The sequence below is a fragment of the Antechinus flavipes genome, chromosome 3 (genome assembly GCF_016432865.1).
Source record: "Antechinus flavipes isolate AdamAnt ecotype Samford, QLD, Australia chromosome 3, AdamAnt_v2, whole genome shotgun sequence".
Lineage (NCBI taxonomy): Eukaryota > Metazoa > Chordata > Mammalia > Dasyuromorphia > Dasyuridae > Antechinus > Antechinus flavipes.
In genome coordinates this window covers 88,038,153-88,057,293 of record NC_067400.1, presented here as the reverse complement: position 1 = coordinate 88,057,293, position 19,141 = coordinate 88,038,153, and the positions used below count along the sequence as shown (strand labels likewise).

General features: G+C 36.9%; 1 protein-coding gene and 1 long non-coding RNA gene across 4 annotated transcripts in view; one reads left to right on the top strand and one right to left on the bottom strand.

Moving 5' to 3' along the window:
* ENOX1 (ecto-NOX disulfide-thiol exchanger 1) overlaps positions 1 to 19,141 on the bottom strand; it is a 345,774-nt gene that overhangs the window by 60,636 nt on the left and 265,997 nt on the right. For all 3 annotated transcript variants that reach the window (XM_051983858.1, XM_051983857.1, XM_051983856.1), the window contains 2 exons: positions 12,902 to 13,009; positions 279 to 335 (listed from right to left, as the gene is read on the bottom strand). In XM_051983858.1, the coding sequence (XP_051839818.1) occupies positions 279 to 335; positions 12,902 to 13,009 (165 nt within the window). The remainder of the gene's footprint in view (positions 1 to 278; positions 336 to 12,901; positions 13,010 to 19,141) is intronic.
* LOC127553262 (uncharacterized) lies at positions 8,999 to 18,250 on the top strand. The gene is made up of 3 exons (XR_007951709.1): positions 8,999 to 9,498; positions 14,490 to 14,533; positions 17,609 to 18,250. It is a non-coding gene; the product is annotated as an uncharacterized LOC127553262 (long non-coding RNA).

Sequence of the window (19,141 nt, the reverse complement as noted above, 5' to 3'; positions counted from 1 at the left end):
AACTGCTGTTTATAGATAGAAAATTAAAACTCTAACTGCCTCCTTGCAATTTGAATATGTTGGGCTCCGGGTTGGTTAGAAGCATTTTTCAATCCAACATTTAGGCATCTAAGCTAACAGCATGAATATTCATCTACCAACCTAAGAGTTAGGCAATCTCAGAAAGTCACTGATGGACAGGAATCGTATCTCCTTTTATATGATCCATAAAGTATCCCATGCAAATAGCACTCGAGCAATCTCAAATGACAAGTGGTAAACAAACTTGCGGTACCTACATTTGCATCCTCGTGGCTGTGGCCATTGGTCTCGGCTAATTCCTTGGCACTTTTCAACTGTAAAGTGTAAGGAGAAAGGACAACAAATAAACAAGCAGACTCATTACTTGAAAGGATGCTACACTGACGGTTAACTCTGATTTATCTGAGGTTGCATTTTATAAGGCTTCCAATGAGAAAAGCAGATGGGCTGCATAATTCTAATGAGCCTTTCTGAAACCAGTTTGAAACCAACATGTTCTGAAGGTTTATTAGTTGTTACACACACACACACACACACACACACACACACGTCCTGGACATTATTGTTTTTAATAATAACATTAGTAAGTGGTTTCAAAGGCATAAAGTAGAAAAAATTAGCCCTCAAGAATAATAAATGATTCCATTTATTATTCTTATTGCTATTAATTTAAACTCTGCAGTGTTTGCAAGTTGCCACTAGCTCAGTGCTGTTGTACTAATCATTATTTTTGAATGATATATTTGTTTCGGGTTATTTAAAATACCCCTGTTACTGTTCAGGCCCTTCTTGAGACTATCTCGATACACAGAATTGCTTCCTGGGGTAGAGCAGGAGGAGATCTTATGTTTCTTTATTGGGAGGAAGAACTGGGAAGATCTGGTCACTGATGCATTTAGAGAAAAGCTCTTTTTCAGATGAGATTTTTAACAGTGAACATTTGGAAACGCCAGTCTTCCTCCTAGAAGGCTCACAAATAATCAGTTATCAAGAGTTTCCGGAAACCTTTTAATTGGCATTTCACCCTAGCTTGACTGAAAGCAGATATTTGGGTGGAGGGAACAAGAGAGGGGTAGACCATCCTTCCAGCTGTCTGCCTACATTTCCTTCTGCTTTATACAGGTCTGTCATCTTTTATGCCCAATATAAAAGCTTCATGGTGGGAGATAAATGCTCAAAGCGTGGATAGGGAAAAAAAAAAAAGAAAATGACAAGACTCTTGTACACATATCACCACTGCGTAAGATTTAAAACATCTGCTGTTTCTGGTTATTTATGTATTTTAACTACTCTAGTTTCCTTAAAGCAGACCCATAGTCATAGCCTGAAAGTCCCACTGACTTGCCTCTGAGCAAGAGAAAGCTTTCAAGGAACAGGAAGGGGGCTAGAAGCACCTGGTTCCCAGACCAAAAACCTTGCCTAGTTTGCTTGAATGTCATGTCCATAATCGAGCCACCTAGCTGCCCCTTCTTCATGAGTTCAAATGCAGCCTCAGGTAATAGCTGCGTGACCCTGCATAAGTCACCTAACCCTATTTACCTCGACTTCCTCATCTGTAAAATGAGCTTGGGCGGGAAATGGCAAACCTGGGAGTGGTTTGAGTATCTCTGCCAAGAAAACTCCAAATGGGTCATGAAGACTGACTAAAAATGGCAGAACAACAAAATCCACCAATAAGGACACAAAGAACGTTCTTCTGATAGCATGTCCAAAATCTAACAGTCTCTCACCTTTACAAATTCAAGAGCATGTGGGGGGAAAACTAGAAGAGAATCTTTAGTTTTCTTCATAGTTCAACTCAAGGACCTTCTTTTATAGGAACCTTTTCTGATTCCCTTAAATGCTAATGCTCTCCCTGTTCTAATTACGTCTTATTTATTTATTATATTTATTATACATTACTTACTCTATGAGAGTGTATGTACACACATTATACATACATACATATATTCTTACATATATATATATTCATTCCCCCAATAAATTCTTTAAAGTCACTTTTCTTGTATCATCAGAATCTAGTTCATGACATAGATATAGCTATAGATATAGATATTCATTCATTTATATAAAATGTTTTTATTTTTGTAAAGTTCCTAAATAATGAACTCTTTCCAATGCAGGTTCTTCAACCTAAGAATCTTAGAGAATTGCCAGAGATCCTGGAAAGTTATTTGCCTCAATTTTGCCTCAATTCATAAGCCAGTATATGTCAGAAGCAAGATTGAAAACCTAAGCTTCTAATGAATTTATGAAGTGCCTACTATGTACCTTATTTGTACATACTAGGCACTTAAATGCTGATTTCTTTAGTATGGAGGAACTCTACCTTTGTCAAACTCTATGCTAAAATCCATATGATAAGGTAAAACTCAATGCAGTATCTGAATCTGAATGTTGTTAACTTCAAAGACTTAGAACCCTTGATTATATATAAAGAGAGATTCTAATTTTGTTGCTCTAGAAGTCTATGACTGTGAATGTGTCGTACCCTGCTCCATTTCCCATATTCCATAATCCCTTTGTCTTCCTCTAGTCTATTCCAATTTCACCTTCCTTTCATGTATCCACCCAACTTCTTTTTAATATTTGTCTCTTTCCCTGACCCCTTCAAAGGCAAATCATCGACCCTACCCAAAATTACTCATACCACTATACAGAACCTTAGCCCTCATTTCCCTTTGCCTGGCACCTTTCTGCTTGCTTGCTTTTCCAAAAAGAAAAGGCTTCTTCGTATCCTCATCCTCACCTGCCTTTGAAGGGTGGACGCTGATCTAAAGATTCCTGTCTAGAATAGGTAAGATCCCTGCCTTAGGCTAGCTGGAGTGCTCCCTCTCTAACCCCAAGAGGGGCTTGGTCCTTCTGACTGGTACTTCTGTGTGTGTATAAATGTGTGTGTGTATGTGTGTGTGTGTGTGTGTGTGTGTGTGTGTGTGTGTGTGTGTATTTATGACAGTGGAGAAGGAAAAAGTAAGGAATAATTTGAGTGATGGGGAGCTACTATCATTATTAAGATAGAGGGAAATAAGACATAGGAGTCAAAGTGTAAGCAACCATAATAGCTTGGTAGAGAAACTGAATTAAGAGCAAATTCTCCATTGGGGCCAGTGCCTGGGTCAGAGCCTGCTGCTGACCCAGTCTTTTCAGTCACTCTCCAACTCATGACCACAGGCTTCAATAGAAAAATCAATAAAATATACCAAAATTCAGTACTGCCTATAAAGTTCCTTGAGGACAAGCATCATATCTTTTTCTTTTTTTTTTTTTTTCTTTTTTTATTTAATAATTACATTATATTTACACTCATTTCTGTTCCGATTTTTTTTCCCCTCCCTCCCTCCACCCCCTCCCCTAGATGGCAAGCAGTCCTTTATATGTTGGATATGTTGCAGTATATCCTAGATACAATATATGTTTGCAGAACCGAACAGTTCTCTTGTTGCATAGGGAGAATTGGATTCAGAAGGTATAAATAATCCGGGAAGAGAAACAAAAATGCAGATAGTTCACATTCGTTTCCCAGTGTTCTTTCTTTGGGTGTAGCTGCTTTTGTCCGTCATTTATCAATTGAAACTCAGGTCTCTTTGTCAAAGAAATCCACTTCCATCAAAATACATCCTCATACAGTATCGTTGTCGAAGTGTATAATGATCTCCTGGTTCTGCTCATTTCACTTAGCATCAGTTCATGTAGGTCTCTCCAAGCCTCTCTGTATTCATCCTGCTGGTCATTTCTTACAGAACAATAATATTCCATAACATTCATATACCACAATTTACCCAGCCATTCTCCAATTGATGGGCATCCATTCATTTTCCAGTTTCTAGCCACTACAAACAGGGCTGCTACAAACATTTTGGCACATACAGGTCCCTTTCCCTTCTTTAGTATTTCTTTGGGATATAAGCCCAATAGAAACACTGCTGGATCAAAGGATATGCACATTTTGATAATTTTTTGGGCATAATTCCAGATTGCTCTCCAGAATGGTTGGATTCGTTCACAACTCCACCAACAATGCATTAGTGTCCCAGTTTTCCCGCATCCCCTCCAACATTCATCATTATTTTTTCCTGTCATCTTAGCCAATCTGACAGGTGTGTAGTGGTATCTCAGAGTTGTCTTAATTTGCATTTCTCTGATCAATAATGATTTGGAACACTCTTTCATATGAGTGGTAATAGTTTCAATCTCATCCTCTGAAAATTGTCTGTTCATATCCTTTGACCATTTATCAATTGGAGAATGGCTTGATTTCTTATAAATTTGAGTCAGTTCTCTATATATTTTGGAAATGAGGCCTTTATCAGAACCTTTAACTGTGAAAATGTTTTCCCAGTTTGTCGCTTCCCTTCTAATCTTGTTTGCATTAGTTTTATTTGTACAAAGGCTTTTTAATTTGATGTAATCGAAATTTTCTATTCTGTGATCAGTAATGGTCTCTAGTTCATCTTTGGTCACAAATTTCTTTCTCCTCCACAAGTCTGAGAGATAAACTATTCTATGTTCCTCTAATTTATTTATAGTCTCGTTCTTTATGCCTAGGTCATAGACCCATTTTGATCTTATCTTGGTATATGGTGTTAAGTGTGGGTCCATGCCTAATTTCTGCCATACTAATTTCCAATTATCCCAGCAGTTTTTATCAAATAATGAATTCTTTTCCCAGAAGTTAGGGGCTTTGGGTTTGTCAAACACTAGATTGCTATAGTTGACTATTCTGTCTTGTGAGCCTAGCCTTTTCCACTGATCCACTAATCTATTTCTTAGCCAATACCAAATGGTTTTGGTGACTGCTGCTTTATAATATAATTTTAGATCAGGTACAGCTAGGCCACCTTCATTTGATTTTTTTTTCATTAATTCCCTTGAGATTCTCGACTTTTTATTGTTCCATATGAATTTTGTTGTTATTTTTTCTAGATCAATAAAATATTTTCTTGGAAGTCTGATTGGTATAGCACTAAATAAATAGATTAGTTTAGGGAGTATTGTCATCTTTATTATGTTCGCTCGGCCGATCCAAGAGCACTTAATATTTTTCCAATTATTTAAGTCTGACTTTATTTGTGTGGAGACTTTTTTATAATTTTGCTCATATAATTCCTGACTTTCCTTTGGTAGATAGATTCCCAAATATTTTATGGTATCAACAGTTATTCTGAATGGAATTTCTCTTTGTATCTCTTGCTGTTGGGTTTTGTTGGTGATGTATAAAAATGCTGAGGATTTATGGGGATTTATTTTGTAGCCAGCTACTTTGCTAAAATTATGAATTATTTCCAATAGCTTTTTGGTAGAATCTCTGGGGTTCTCTAGGTATACCATCATATCATCTGCAAAGAGTGATAGTTTGGTTTCCTCATTGCCTACTCTAATTCCTTTTATATCTTTCTCGACTCTTATTGCCGAGGCTAGTGTTTCTAATACGATATTAAATAATAATGGTGATAGTGGGCAACCTTGCTTCACTCCAGATCTTACTGGGAAAGGTTCCAGTTTTTCCCCATTGCATATGATGCTTACTGATGGTTTTAAATATATGCTCCTGACTATTTTAAGGAAAAGTCCATTTATTCCTATGCTCTCAAGTGTTTTTATTAGGAATGGATGTTGGATTTTATCAAATGCTTTTTCTGCATCTATTGAGATGATCATGTGGTTTTTGTTTGTTTGGTTATTGATATAGTCAATTATGTTAATAGTTTTCCTAATATTGAACCAGCCCTGCATTCCTGGTATAAATCCTACTTGGTCATAGTGTATTATCCTGGTGACAATTTTCTGTAATCTTTTTGCTAATATTTTATTTAAGATTTTAGCATCAATATTCATTAGGGAGATTGGTCTATAATTTTCTTTCTCTGTTTTCAGCCTACCTGGTTTAGGTATCAGTACCATATCTGTGTCATAAAAGGAGTTTGGTAGGACTCCTTCAATCCCTATTTTTTCAAATAGTTTATATAACATTGGAGTTAATTGTTCTTTAAATGTTTGGTAGAATTCACATGTAAATCCATCTGGTCCTGGGGATTTTTTCTTAGGGAGTTGATTGATAGTTTGTTCTATTTCTTTTTCTGAGATGGGACTGTTTAGGATATTTACTTCTTCCTCTGTTAGTTTGGGCAAGCTGTATTTTTGGAGGTATTTTTCTATTTCATTTAAGTTGTCGAATTTATTGGCATAAAGTTGGGCAAAGTAACTCCTAATTATTGCTCTAATTTCCTCTTCGTTAGTGGTGAGTTCTCCCTTTTCATTTTTAAGACTAACAATTTGATTTTCCTCTTTCCTTTTTTTAATCAGATTTACTAAGGGTTTGTCTATTTTGTTGGTTTTTTCATAGAACCAACTCTTAGTTTTATTAATCAATTCAATAGTTTTTTTACTTTCAATTTTATTGATCTCACCTTTTACTTTTAGAATTTCAAGTTTAGTGTTTGACTGGGGGTTTTTAATTTGTTCCTTTTCTAGCATTTTTAATTGCAAACCCAATTCATTGACCTTCTCTTTCTCTATTTTATACAAATAGGCCTCTAGAGATATGAAATTTCCCCTTATTACCGCTTTGGCTGCATCCCATACATTTTGGTATGATGTCTCATTATTATCATTTTCTTGGGTGAAGTTATTAATTATGTCTATGATTTGCTGTTTTACCCAATCATTCTTTAGTATGAGATTATTTAGTTTCCAATTATTTTTTGGTCTACTTCCCCCTGCTTTTTTGTTGAATGTAATTTTCATTGCATCGTGGTCTGAAAAGGATGCATTTACTATTTCTGCCTTACTACATTTGAGTTTGAGGTTTTTATGTCCTAATATATGGTCAATTTTTGTATAGGTTCCATGAACTGCTGAAAAGAAAGTGTATTCCTTTCTGTCTCCATTACATTTTCTCCAGAGATCTATCATATCTAGCTTTTCTAGTATTCTGTTTACCTCTTTGACTTCTTTCTTATTTATTTTCTGGTTTGATTTATCTAATTCTGAGAGTGCAAGGTTAAGATCTCCCACTATTATAGTTTTACTGTCTATTTCTTCTTGCAGCTCTCTTAGTTTCTCTTTTAAGAATTTAGATGCTACCCCACTTGGTGCATATATGTTTAATATAGATAGTGCTTCATTATCCATGCTACCCTTTAGCAAGATATAGTGTCCTTCCTTATCTCTTTTAATTAGGTCAATTTTTGCTTTAGCTTGATCTGAGATCAGGATGGCTACCCCTGCTTTTTTGACTTCACCTGAAGCATAGTAGATTTTGCTCCAACCTTTTACCTTTAACCTGCATGTATCTCCCCGCTTCAGGTGTGTTTCCTGTAAACAACATATTGTAGGATTCTGGCTTTTAATCCATTCTGCTAACCGCTTTCTCTTTATGGGGGAGTTTACCCCGTTCACGTTTATGGTTAGAATGACCAATTCTGTATTACTTGCCATCTTGTTAACCCCGGTTTATGCTTTCCTCCCTTCTTTCCCCTTTCCCCCCTTCCAAGTATTAAGCTTGTGAGCACCCCTTGCTTCTCACAGCCCTCCCTTTTTAGTATCCCTCCCCCCTCCTTAGAGTTCCTCCCCCTATCTTACCCCTTTCCCTCCCAGTTCCCGTATTCCCTTCCCCTTAGCTTATTCCTTCCCTTTCCACTTTTCCCTTCTCACTTTTCAATGAGATGGGAGAAGTTTCACCATAGATTGAATATGTCTTAAGATTTTTCACTTAAAGCCAATTCTGAAGGCAGTAAGATACCCACTATATTCATCCCCCTCCATTCTTTCTCTCAGATATAATAGGTTTCCTATGCCTCTTCATGAGATGTACTACCCCCACTTTACCCTTTTTCTGGTACAATGTCCTTTCCACATCAATTTCTAGAACAAGGTATACATGTATTCTTTATACATCTATATAGTCAAAATATAGTTCCCAAGATTAATCTTTACCTTTTTAGATTTCTCTTGAGTTCTATATTTGTAGATCAAACTTTTTGTTAAGTTCTGGTTTTTTCATCAGAAATAGATGAAATTCGCTTACTTCGTTGAATGTCCATCTTCTTCCCTGGAAAAAGATGCTCATTCTCGCTGGGTAAGTTATTTTTGGTTGCATACCAAGTTCCTTAGCTTTTCGGAATATCATATTCCAGGCCCTTCGATCTTTTAATGTGGATGCTGCCAGATCCTGGGTGATCCTTATTGTGGCTCCTTGATACTTGAATTGGGTTTTTCTAGCCGCTTGCAATATTTTTTCTTTCACCTGAGGGTTCTGGCATTTGGCCACTATATTCCTTGGTGTTTTGATTTTAGGATCCCTTTCAGTGGGTGATCGATGAATCCTTTCAATGTTTATTTTTTCCTCTGTTCCTATGACTTCTGGGCAATTCTCTTTGATAATTTCCTGGAAGATAATGTCCAGGCTCTTTTTTTCATCATGTTTTTCTGGGAGTCCAATGATTCTCAGATTGTCTCTCCTGGATCTGTTTTCCAGGTCTGTTGTCTTCCCCAGAAGGTATTTCACATTTTTCTCCATTGTTTGATTTTTTTGGATTTGCTTGACTGATTCTTCTTGTCTCCTCGAGTCATTCAATTCCACTTGTTCAATTCTGATTTTCAGTGAAGTATTCTCTTCACTCACTTTTTTAAAATCTTTCTCTAATTGTCCAATTGAGTTCTTTTGTTCTATGGAATTTTTTTCCATTTCGCCAATTTTGTTTTTTAGAGAGCTGTTTTCTGTTTCCAGTTCACTAATCCTATTTTTCAAGGATTTTACTTCTTTATCCACTCTCTCTTTAACTTTCTCCAGACTCTTTTCCCATTTTTCTTCTAGCTCCCTTGTGAGAGCCTTTTTAATCACTTCTATGAGGTTCATCTGTGCTGAGGAACAGATGTTCTCCTCCTTTGGGGATTCACCTGGGGACTGCCTGTTTTTAGTCTCCTCAGGATTTAGAGTCTGCTCTCTATCTGTATAGAAGCTGTCAAGGGTTAAAGTCCTCTTCAGCTTCTTACTCATTCTGTCTATTAATCAGAGATAAACTACCAAAGAAAAACAGAAAAAACTGGAGTCTTTCTTTGGGGGAGGGGCTGGGTGTGTTATCGAGCTTCCTCTACAGACTGCAGGTGGCAGCAGTGAGGCACTAGCAGGACTGTGCTGCGCCTGCGCTCTGAGATCCCAGAGCGTGCTGAGTCACTAAGGGGGGGGAAGGGGAGGGCGGCCAGGTCCTGAGAGACTTCAGCTGTTTGCGGTTGTATTCTTCAGCCCCGGTGTTTTTAGCTTCTCTGCTGGGCTGTTGACTTGCTGCCGGAGGAAATTATCCAAACCTGTAGCGAAGCTCTCCCCGCAGAGACAGCTGCGATCACTCCCCACCCCCTCTCCAGTCTGCTCCCGTGCCCTCACTGCCGCTGCCCGCCGCCTGTGCCCGATCTAAAACCGTCCCAGCCCTCCAGTAAAGACAGACCTTTCTTGGCGGATCTCAAGGATGGCTTCTCTTGGTAACTATATGTGGGTTTTTTTCAGTCAAGCATTGATTCAGAGGCTTGTAATGAAGTGGATAGTGAGAGAAAGCGCGGAGCTTATGCAACTGTGAGCCTCCTCTCCGCCATCTTAACCGGAAGTCCCATCATATCTTTTTCATGAAAGATCATTTTCTTCATTAATATTATCTAAAATCATTCCTTGAATACATAGTGTATACAAAAGTAAGATGAAGGGACTGCAGAAAGAATAGTGAGGCAGGCAATGAAGAAGTATTTATTGATGGTAATGACAGTATCCAATACTCATTCATCAGGCCTTTAGGAAGCTATTTATGCACTCCATTAAAGACTATACAGAATTCATTTGCATATTCATCTCCAGTTCATATTTTCTCCTGCCCATATTTGATGAGGAAATATACTCTTTTTTTTTTCCTTCCACATAAATACCCTTGAGCAGCTATTGTGGAACATGTTTGAGCAGGCACTTTAGCCCCCAGATTTCCAGCCTGCAATTTGAGGGAATAATAGTAATGTACTCTCAAGTGCCATGGCTGTGGAAACTCCTGTAATGGCAGTGTCTAGGGTTGACAGGTCCTTAGAACATTTTACTTCTCAAAACCTCAGTTTCTTCATATGTAATATGAGTAGATGATCTGCCTTAAATTTTATAAGTAAAAATGATGTCAATGATGGAGATTGGGGTTTGGATCTCATAGCACCCTGTAGACTAGGACTTTTGTGCCTATGTGAACCATCACAATTGACCACTCTACAGATTAGATTTATGCTTTTTTGATGTCTTTTGCTTGAAAATTACTACCCTCTATTTGATGAATGGAATAATTCTTGAACCATTTTTAAAAAAGAATTCTCTATCACTGAATGAGATTTAAGTTAAAGATATCAATCTTATTTGGTATGGAATCTCAAATGTGTTACAAAGGGACCAAACAAGTTATGTGAGATCATTCAGAATTTTTTCCCATGGACTAAGAAGCAATCTTCTGACTTCTAATTCCGTTTTATGATCTGGAACATGCATGTCAATAAACCTATTTTATCAGAAGCTTGATCTTTGGAGGGGATTCCAGAATTAGGATAAGGAATCACTAAACTAAGGGATATTGAAAAGGATTTTTCAGAAGCTTACCTATCCTCTTGGATAACTAAATATCTTTTTTTTTTTTTTTTTAAACATCTATAGCAAGATTTTTTTTTAAAGAACTGATTCCAACAATCTCCAACATAAGGATATTCTTCTAATCTAAACCATTCATGGAGGGACCAAAGCCAATTTCTCTTTGTTCTATTCTTCTAGAAATGGAAAACAGCTGGCCCTCAGTCTCATCTACATAATGAATAACCTCTCATGTACTTGAAGACCATTATCTACTAGTCCTCTGCCTTCTTCCCTCTAGCTATAATATCCTTTACATATGTATGCATGTGTATAAGTAATTTCTGCAAACTTTCTCTATAAAGACCTTATTTTCCATCACTATAATTATTTTTACAGTCCTAATCCAAGCTCTGCATTTACTGTCTAGGGGTACCCAGGGCATTATGCCCAACCCTGAGTATAATTTTTCTATATCTTCTACTTTCTTTGTTCTATTTAGTATATCCCAGAATTTAGTAGTGTTCCCTGGGCTATTTCAAAACTCAGAATCTACCTTAATGCTTGGAACTGAAACCTTCTAATCAAATTGAAGAATTTGTTTAATCTTTATCACCAGGAAGAAAATAAAGGTTCTTTTTATTATTAAAGAATTTTTGTAGCTATAAACAAAAATGGAATAGTTAAAAGGAACAAAACATAGCATGAAACAAATAGTAGGTGTTTAATGTTTGCCAGATCCTTTTACTGATCATCTCTTTTTGTATAATGTAAAAGATGAGGCTAAGACTTTCAGGTATGGTTTCCAGGTCTGTTTTATATTTTGATAGCTTGGGGTAAATGGGATTCATTTTATTTTTCAGTTCACTTTAATTCTTTCTCTCATATAGATCCATAGCAACCATAATAAGATAAACAAGGCTTTTGTTTTAGTAAGTAACTCTCTTTCCCAGAAGTTTTCAGTGGTTTGAAATAATGCTCTCAAAAATCTCCTTGAAAATTCAGAAGCACATATCAGATTACTTGCTGTCTTGGGGACAAGGGAAGTAAAGGAAGGAAGGAGAAACATTTGGAATGACGACTCTTACAAAAATGAATGTTGATAACTATCTTTACATGTAGTTGGAAAAATAAAAGATAACTGAAAATTAAAAAAAAAAAGAAAATTCAGAAGCACTTAATTCAAGAAAATGGTGACTACATAATTAATTTCATTGAATCAAAGCCATTCTTTAAAAATATATATGAAATCACTAAGCTGAGATCTGGCTGGAAATACTTTCTCTCTATGAAATAGCTATGATATTTCATACACACACATACATACATATTATATGTATATATTTACCCAATGTTTGTATGCTGTCTCCTCCCTCATTGTGTTGTGAATTTTTTTAGGGCAAGGATTATTTTTGCTTTTCTTTGTATCTTTAGTGCTTGACAGACACATAGTAGGTTGATTTGATTCCTTAGAACCAATAATTACAGTGAAAAAATAATAATAACCTTAAATTTGATAAGAACCCAAAAGGTTGGGCTTGCTCTCTGCAATTTCTTTTAATCTAATCAAGATCCATTAGGTCTGTGATAGGGAACAAAGATCAGTGCTGAAAATATATTTCAAGAGCTTTGCCTGCCTTCCAACAGTTAAGTGCCCTCCTTCTCCAATACTGGAGATGGAGGGTTCAGGTTTCCCTGAGCTGCTGAGTGATCCATCTTCCCTTGCTGTAAGACAATACTTTCAAATCCACTTATCAATGTCAGGCCACACTTTAGTATCAAAGAAAGCCCGAATGGAATGATCAGATTTACTGACTTTATAGAAGAGGTTTGCTTCTCACTGTAGTTAGATAAGTCCCCTGATACCCAGGTGATTTTTTTTTAAAGTCACTATGAATCAATCTTTTGTATACATGTGTCTGCAGAAAGACCATAGTCTATGCTAACCTCATTTTCCTCACAATTAGACTTAAAAGGAAACAATTGTCTATTTTGAAATCGGTTTGCTTTCCCAATATTTTTAAAACTTTATCACAATTCATTTGTCTTCTGGGAAAGAACCTTCACACATCACTGGTGTGCGTTGCCTTTTGAGGTATTGAATTGAGGACAAAGGCAGCAGGCTCTGGGATTGCAAATTCCACCCAGCTAAGACAGGAGGGGGTTGACAAGATATAGACAAATTATACTGTAGATTAACTTCTGCCGATATTTGTACAAATGAAGCACAAGGGAGACACACAAATGTGTCTGAATTGACGGATAAATTAGAGTTGTCCCATTCATTTAATAGTTTACCTGCTCCTGTAGAACTTTCAATAATGCTTGTGTGTGACTTTGTTCTTCCTTTGCCTGCTCCAGTTCAGACTTTTTGTTTTTCAGCTCTTCTTGGATGGTCAATAATTGCTGTGAATATAAAAGAGCATTTATGATTAGGGAGTTCAGAGGCCATGGATTTTTCAAATAGTCACATCATCAATTTAATCATTAGAGAATGATTCTCTATTTTTTGTATAATTTCCCCTGTCCTGCAGAGCTCTAGGAGAGCTACATTTCTTAATACAAGGCTAAGTTATTTGCTATATTAAAGCACCAAACTCTGGGGTACTATATCTTCCACGGAGGAATTGTCATATCCTTTTGAACAAATTTTTATTTGTAGAAACACAATCTGTGGTTTTAAAAAACCAAGGCAAATCCTAGCAGTCATAAATAATTTTAAAAGCACAGACCTTTAATATAATTAGTCACTGGTCTAAAGACATTCCATTCTCTGTAAAATTATATTCTATGAAGCTACCATACCAAGTGGCTGGAAATGGTAAAGATCCTTCTTCCAACTCTGTTTTGACGGTGATGTCTTATATTAGATCAGCAGGACTGAAGTCCAACAGCAATCAATAGATCAGCCAAGAAAACTGCTGATCCAAGCCATCAAAATACTAAGCTTTGACCCATGTGGCTATTTTTAAGCAGGAACGTTCGAAGTATTTCTGGGACTGAGGATGTTTGTAAACTCTGGGCTTCTTCTCACCCTCTGAACTGTGATTCATGTACAGGCAGGCTAACTTCAGCTGCCTGCAGCCCAGGAGTGACCAGCTCTGTTTCACTGGAGATCCTTTCACTAGAACCTCAGAGAGATATGAACCCAGCTCCTTGGCCCCCCAAATCAGTCTCCTTCCCACTATACCATGCTGACTTCCAGTGTTCATGAACTTTAAAATAAAATCTCTTGGAAAACAATGAGTTCTTTTGAAAACAATGGATGAGAGGTTCAAAAAGGACAAATTCTATTTCTTTTGTGATTATCCATCATCAACCCTGTATTGATAATCACATGAAAACATTCAAGCATTCCTGACTCAGTTAATTAGCTGTTTTAAGAGTTAAGGAGGCTTCTTCAGTGCCTCATCAAGTCTGGCTGCACAGTCACATGCTGATCATGGATACTGAATTCTTGATGCTGAAAAATCCAACTGGATGGATTCAAAGAAATTTTCAATAATTTATCAGATTAGAAAAAAAAGTCATCCAGAAGAAATGCCATGTGCCACGTGTGTGTGACTTTTTGAACACCCAGTTTAGCTCCGGTTAGGCATTTATGGTCCTACATTTCTAGCTCGAGTAACAAAAATTTCATTTCTTTATGTGTAAGTAACTTTAAGAATTTCTCACTCCAATTTACCGTGTTATCACTTACCCTATCATAATCACAGATTTGGTGATATCCCCATCAGCTCATATATTCATATGACAATTTATATGACAACCCATTAAAGGACAGAATCTAGAGTTTAGTCTGACACTGAAATAGCTATCTACAAATAATAAATGGCTAACCAATGGGGCAAGATATAAATCCTTTCTTTTTTTTCATGTTTTTCAGAAACATTCTGAAGGAGTTTGACTATCTGGCTTAGCAAATACAAGGTAAGTTTTCAGTTCATTGGGTCCTTATAAAAAATAGGGTTCATGTCCCTGTCCAAAAATTAACTAAATAAAGGCTGAGAAAACTGTATCTTCATGTTTGGTATCCTTGAATCCAATGTGTAATTCACAATAGCTTCCAACAAATAGAAAATTTATCAAGAAAGGGAATTTCTTACATAATAATCTTATTCACAGTGTTTAGCACAAGGTCAGACACAAAGCCGGCTCTCAAAAATACTTATTGATTGACTGAATTCATAAAAATTTGATGGCCTGATTACTGTCTAGATGATTTATTATTTTTTTTATAAATTCCTTCTGTCCTTGTTAATGCACAAATACAAGAAGGATAAGTAATTGAATACAGCAGGAATCTGATTGCCACAGCATGGAGAATTTCTTCTAACCCTGACTAAGTCTAAGGGAGTTGTCTAAAGATTACAGAGAAAATAAGTGATTTATGCAGGATTACAAAGCTAGTATGAGTGTTATTTGAACCCAGGTCTTTCTGACTATAATCCCAGAACTCTATTAACTCTGCCAGATTGCCCCACAAGGAATGGCTCAGTAAATTATGGTATATGAATATAATGGAATATTATTGTTCTATAAGAACATTTCAGCAGGATGATTTTAGAGAAGCCTGGAGAGACATGAACTGATGCTAAGTAAAGTGAGTAGAACCAAGAGAACATTGTACACAGCAACAAGAAGTGATGACCAACTGTGATGGACTTGGCTTTTTTCAGTAATGAGGTGATTTGGACCAATTCCAATAAATTTGTGATGCAGAGAGCCATTTGCATCCAGAGAGAGGACTCTGGGGACTGAGTGTGGATCACAACATAGCATTTTCACTTTTTTGTTTGCTTGCTTTTTTCCTTTCTCATTTCCCCCATTTTGATAAGATTTTTTCTTGTGCAGTATGATAAATGTGGAAATATATACATATATAGAAGAATTGCACATTTAACATTATTGGATTGCTTTCTGTCTAAGGGAGGGGGAAGGAGGAAGGGAGAGAGAAAAATTTAGAAGACAAAGTTTTACAAGGATGAACACTGAAAACTAGACTTGCATGTATTTTGAAAATAAAAAGCTATTATTAAAAAAAAACAAACAAACAGATTGCTCCCACAATCCAATGTGAGTTCAAAACCCATCACAAACATTTACTGGAATGACGTAAGGCAAATAAAGGGGATTGGGCTAGATGGCCTCTGAGAGACTTTCTAACTCTATTTGTGATCCCATTAACTAGTGGTCAGCTTTAGGAAGTTGATGACCTTTAACTTTAGCACTTCAGTCACCAGACTTAGTCATTGACTGAAAATGGCTTCTGAGTTATGTATGGCATATGTAGGGTAGGTCTAAATCAGCACAGGCTTTCAACAGGATGAAGTTTTCAAATACCTGCCTGGAGTATTTGTGAACATGCACCAGGTGTGATGCAATTTGTTTTTGGGCCACTTCCTGCATCCTCTCACCCATCATCCTACCGATGAGCATCCTGGTCATGAAGCTGGCCAGTGATAATTTGGGAATTTGGAAGGGTTTCATTCTCAAGGATCTCTCTGGAGGATTCCCTCGAGGGTTACCTAAATAATGGTTCATAATCACCCAGCAAAGCAAGGTTTACAAAGTGTTTTCCCATGAGATGATCCTGTGAGGTGGGTAATGCAAATATCGCCATCGTTTTATGCATTAGAATGGAGACTCAAGAGAGCCCCATGGCCAATACAGCCCCTACTGACTATTACATCATTTTTAATATCCCTTATCCAGATCTATTAATTCAATGCTGTCATTGCCTGGATGATGGCTCAAGGAGGGATGTGATGACCTCAGTGTTGTTACAATGATGTCAGTGCTAGAAAGCGTATTTATGGCCAGTTCTCCAAAATGGTAAAGCCTGCAAGGTCTATTTGCAGGTCAAATGAATGAAGGGACCCTAGGGAATTGCATAGTGGATACTACTTCCATGGGCTGCATTTACTGGAATTGTACATACATGGGTGTAAATCTTGGGTTTTCCTATTACACTGGAGAATTAATTCAAAGTCTAGAAAGGAAAGTAAAAATGCCACACAGGAGCCACATAGAGTTTGGCCATTATTATTTCTGTATACACGAGTACATTTGAATACTATTAAAAGAATATGGCTATTCCCCATTTAAATTTTTTTGGTTCACTTGTGCTAAAATGAAGAAGTTGCTATTTTCTTTTTTAACCAAGAAGAAAGTATTTCTGAACAAGGTCATGAAAATACATTCGGTAAGTTAGTGTTTTGTCATCTCTTTCTTGTTCCCTACTCACAAAAGGAGCAATACTATTAATGATTTAAAAAATAGCTACCATCTGGAGTGTCTCTGTATTCAATATCATTAATGGCTCCTAATTTATTTCTAAAGCAAAAGCTCATGAATCTAGTATTTGCCTATTCCAAATAGGGTTTGAGTCAAGCAGCTGCAATGTTCCCTTCATCTGGATAACCTGGGAAAAGAGTGGGATAATCTAAACCTGGTTAATTGAAAGTCACTGTCTTTGTTTCCTTGCATTTGAAATATATAAAGCTTTATAGTTTGTGGGTTGTTGCTTGTGTTTTTTTTTTTTTTTTTCAGGGGGAAGTGGGGTTGAATTGTCAGGTATTAGAGTGCTCCAGATGACAAAAGTTCATGGTCAGTGAGAGCAATGAGGACTTAGTTCGGATGACTGCCTTGCTATATTGGCTGACTGCAATGTGATTTCAATTTAACATTTGAGAATACAGCCTTAAACAGATGCAGCATTACATTTTGGGTGGTTTCAAATGAGTGGGTACCAATTAGACAATTATCCATATGTCAATCAAGATATAAATGCTCTGGTGGTCAATAAACAGGTAAATAAAAGAGTAGACCTGACATAGCGTGATTTTTCCAGGCCATAGACTTAATGGGAGCATTCTGTAATGTTCTTTGGGGAGACAGAGTCAGATGGGTAATGGCCTTTTTCTTTTATGAATGCAAAATGCATCGCATGTGTTATTTGAAAGCCTAGTACAATGTGGCTCTTTTTTTTTTTTTTCCTTTCAGTTTTTCCAGATGGGAAAAGTATAGACACACACAAAGGTTAAATAAGTCAACCCAGATCACCCTCCCAGGAAGTGACCTTCTCCCTCCACCAGCCAAATTTCCTGATTCTGCTTTTAGTCGGTGCCCGAGCAAGCAAACTGTCCTGTCAGTCTGAAATGGAAATCAGGGCACGCCAAGCTCAAGGTCCTCGGAGCAACATCATCTACCTGGGTATTCATCATTTTCAATGACTAGCCCGGCTGCTCGAAGGCAGCTTTTCATGTCTACATTGCGAGCCGTGTGGGCGATTTCACTTTCCTGGGAGAACGACAACCCCTTCATTTTCCTTTTTTCCTTTAATTTCATATTTCCATTCTAAACACTGTATTACCAGGCTAAGGTTTTTATCTAACCAACAGATTAAAGAGGGTTATATTTCATGAAGGTTATAACCAGCAATGCAAATTCTCACTCTGTGAAATAAGTCACAAGAAATGTGCCCATGGAGGTGAGGGACTCGAGTGCCCTTGGCAGGGTTGGAGGAGAGGGAATTTCCTTTTTGCGCCCTCTCTTCTTCACCTGAGCATCTACTCTGTACATAGCAATGAGCTACCCAAAGGGGTCTAAGAGAGGATCCTTTCTCTTAAGAAGATTAAAACTGAGTTGAAGGTATTAACTCTTAAGAGTTAATACCTTCAACTCAGTTTTAATGATACCTATATTACTTATTATTGTTATTCCTTCAAAGCACTTGATCATATTCTAAGAGCTTTACAAAGTCACTTCAATTTCCAGAGATTTTGAATTTGGGGAACAACAGGTGCTTGGCTAATTGAAAGTCACTGTCTTAGTCTCCTTGCATTTGAAATATATAAAACTATAGTTTGTGGGTTGTTTTTTTTTTTTTTTTTTTTTTTTTCAGGGGGAAGTGGGGTTGAATTGTCAGGTATTAGAGTGCTCCAGATGACAAAAGTTCCATTTTTAGAATTGGCTACCAACAAATCTGTTACATCAGTGGTTCTCAAACTTTTGTTTTCAGTATCTTTATCCTATTAAAAATTATTGAGGATTTCTCCAAAGCATTTTTATTTATCTAGGTTATATTTATAGACATTTACCATATTGGAAATAAAAACTGTTTTTGAATTTGTAGACCCTCTAAAAGGGTTTCAGAGATCTCCAGGATTCCCTAGACCATACTTTGAGAACCACTGTGTTACACAATACAACAACAGAATATAATACCTACAGGCAACTATTCAGCATAGTAGTCATAGTTGGGGGGTCTGCAGTCAGGAGGATCTGGGTTCAAAGTTGGTCTCAAACACAATTAGCTGTGTGACCCTGAGACTTAAGTCAGTTGACCTGACTCAGTTTCTTCAAAAGTAAAATAGAGATAACAATAGAGCCTACTTCCTAGGATAATTGTGAAGCTTAAATGAGATATTTGTAAAGTGTTCAGCACAATGCTTAACATATAATGTCTAGTATAAATGACTCAGGCATTTAATAAATGCTTATTCTTTTCCTAAACACATTTCATCCTAAATTGTT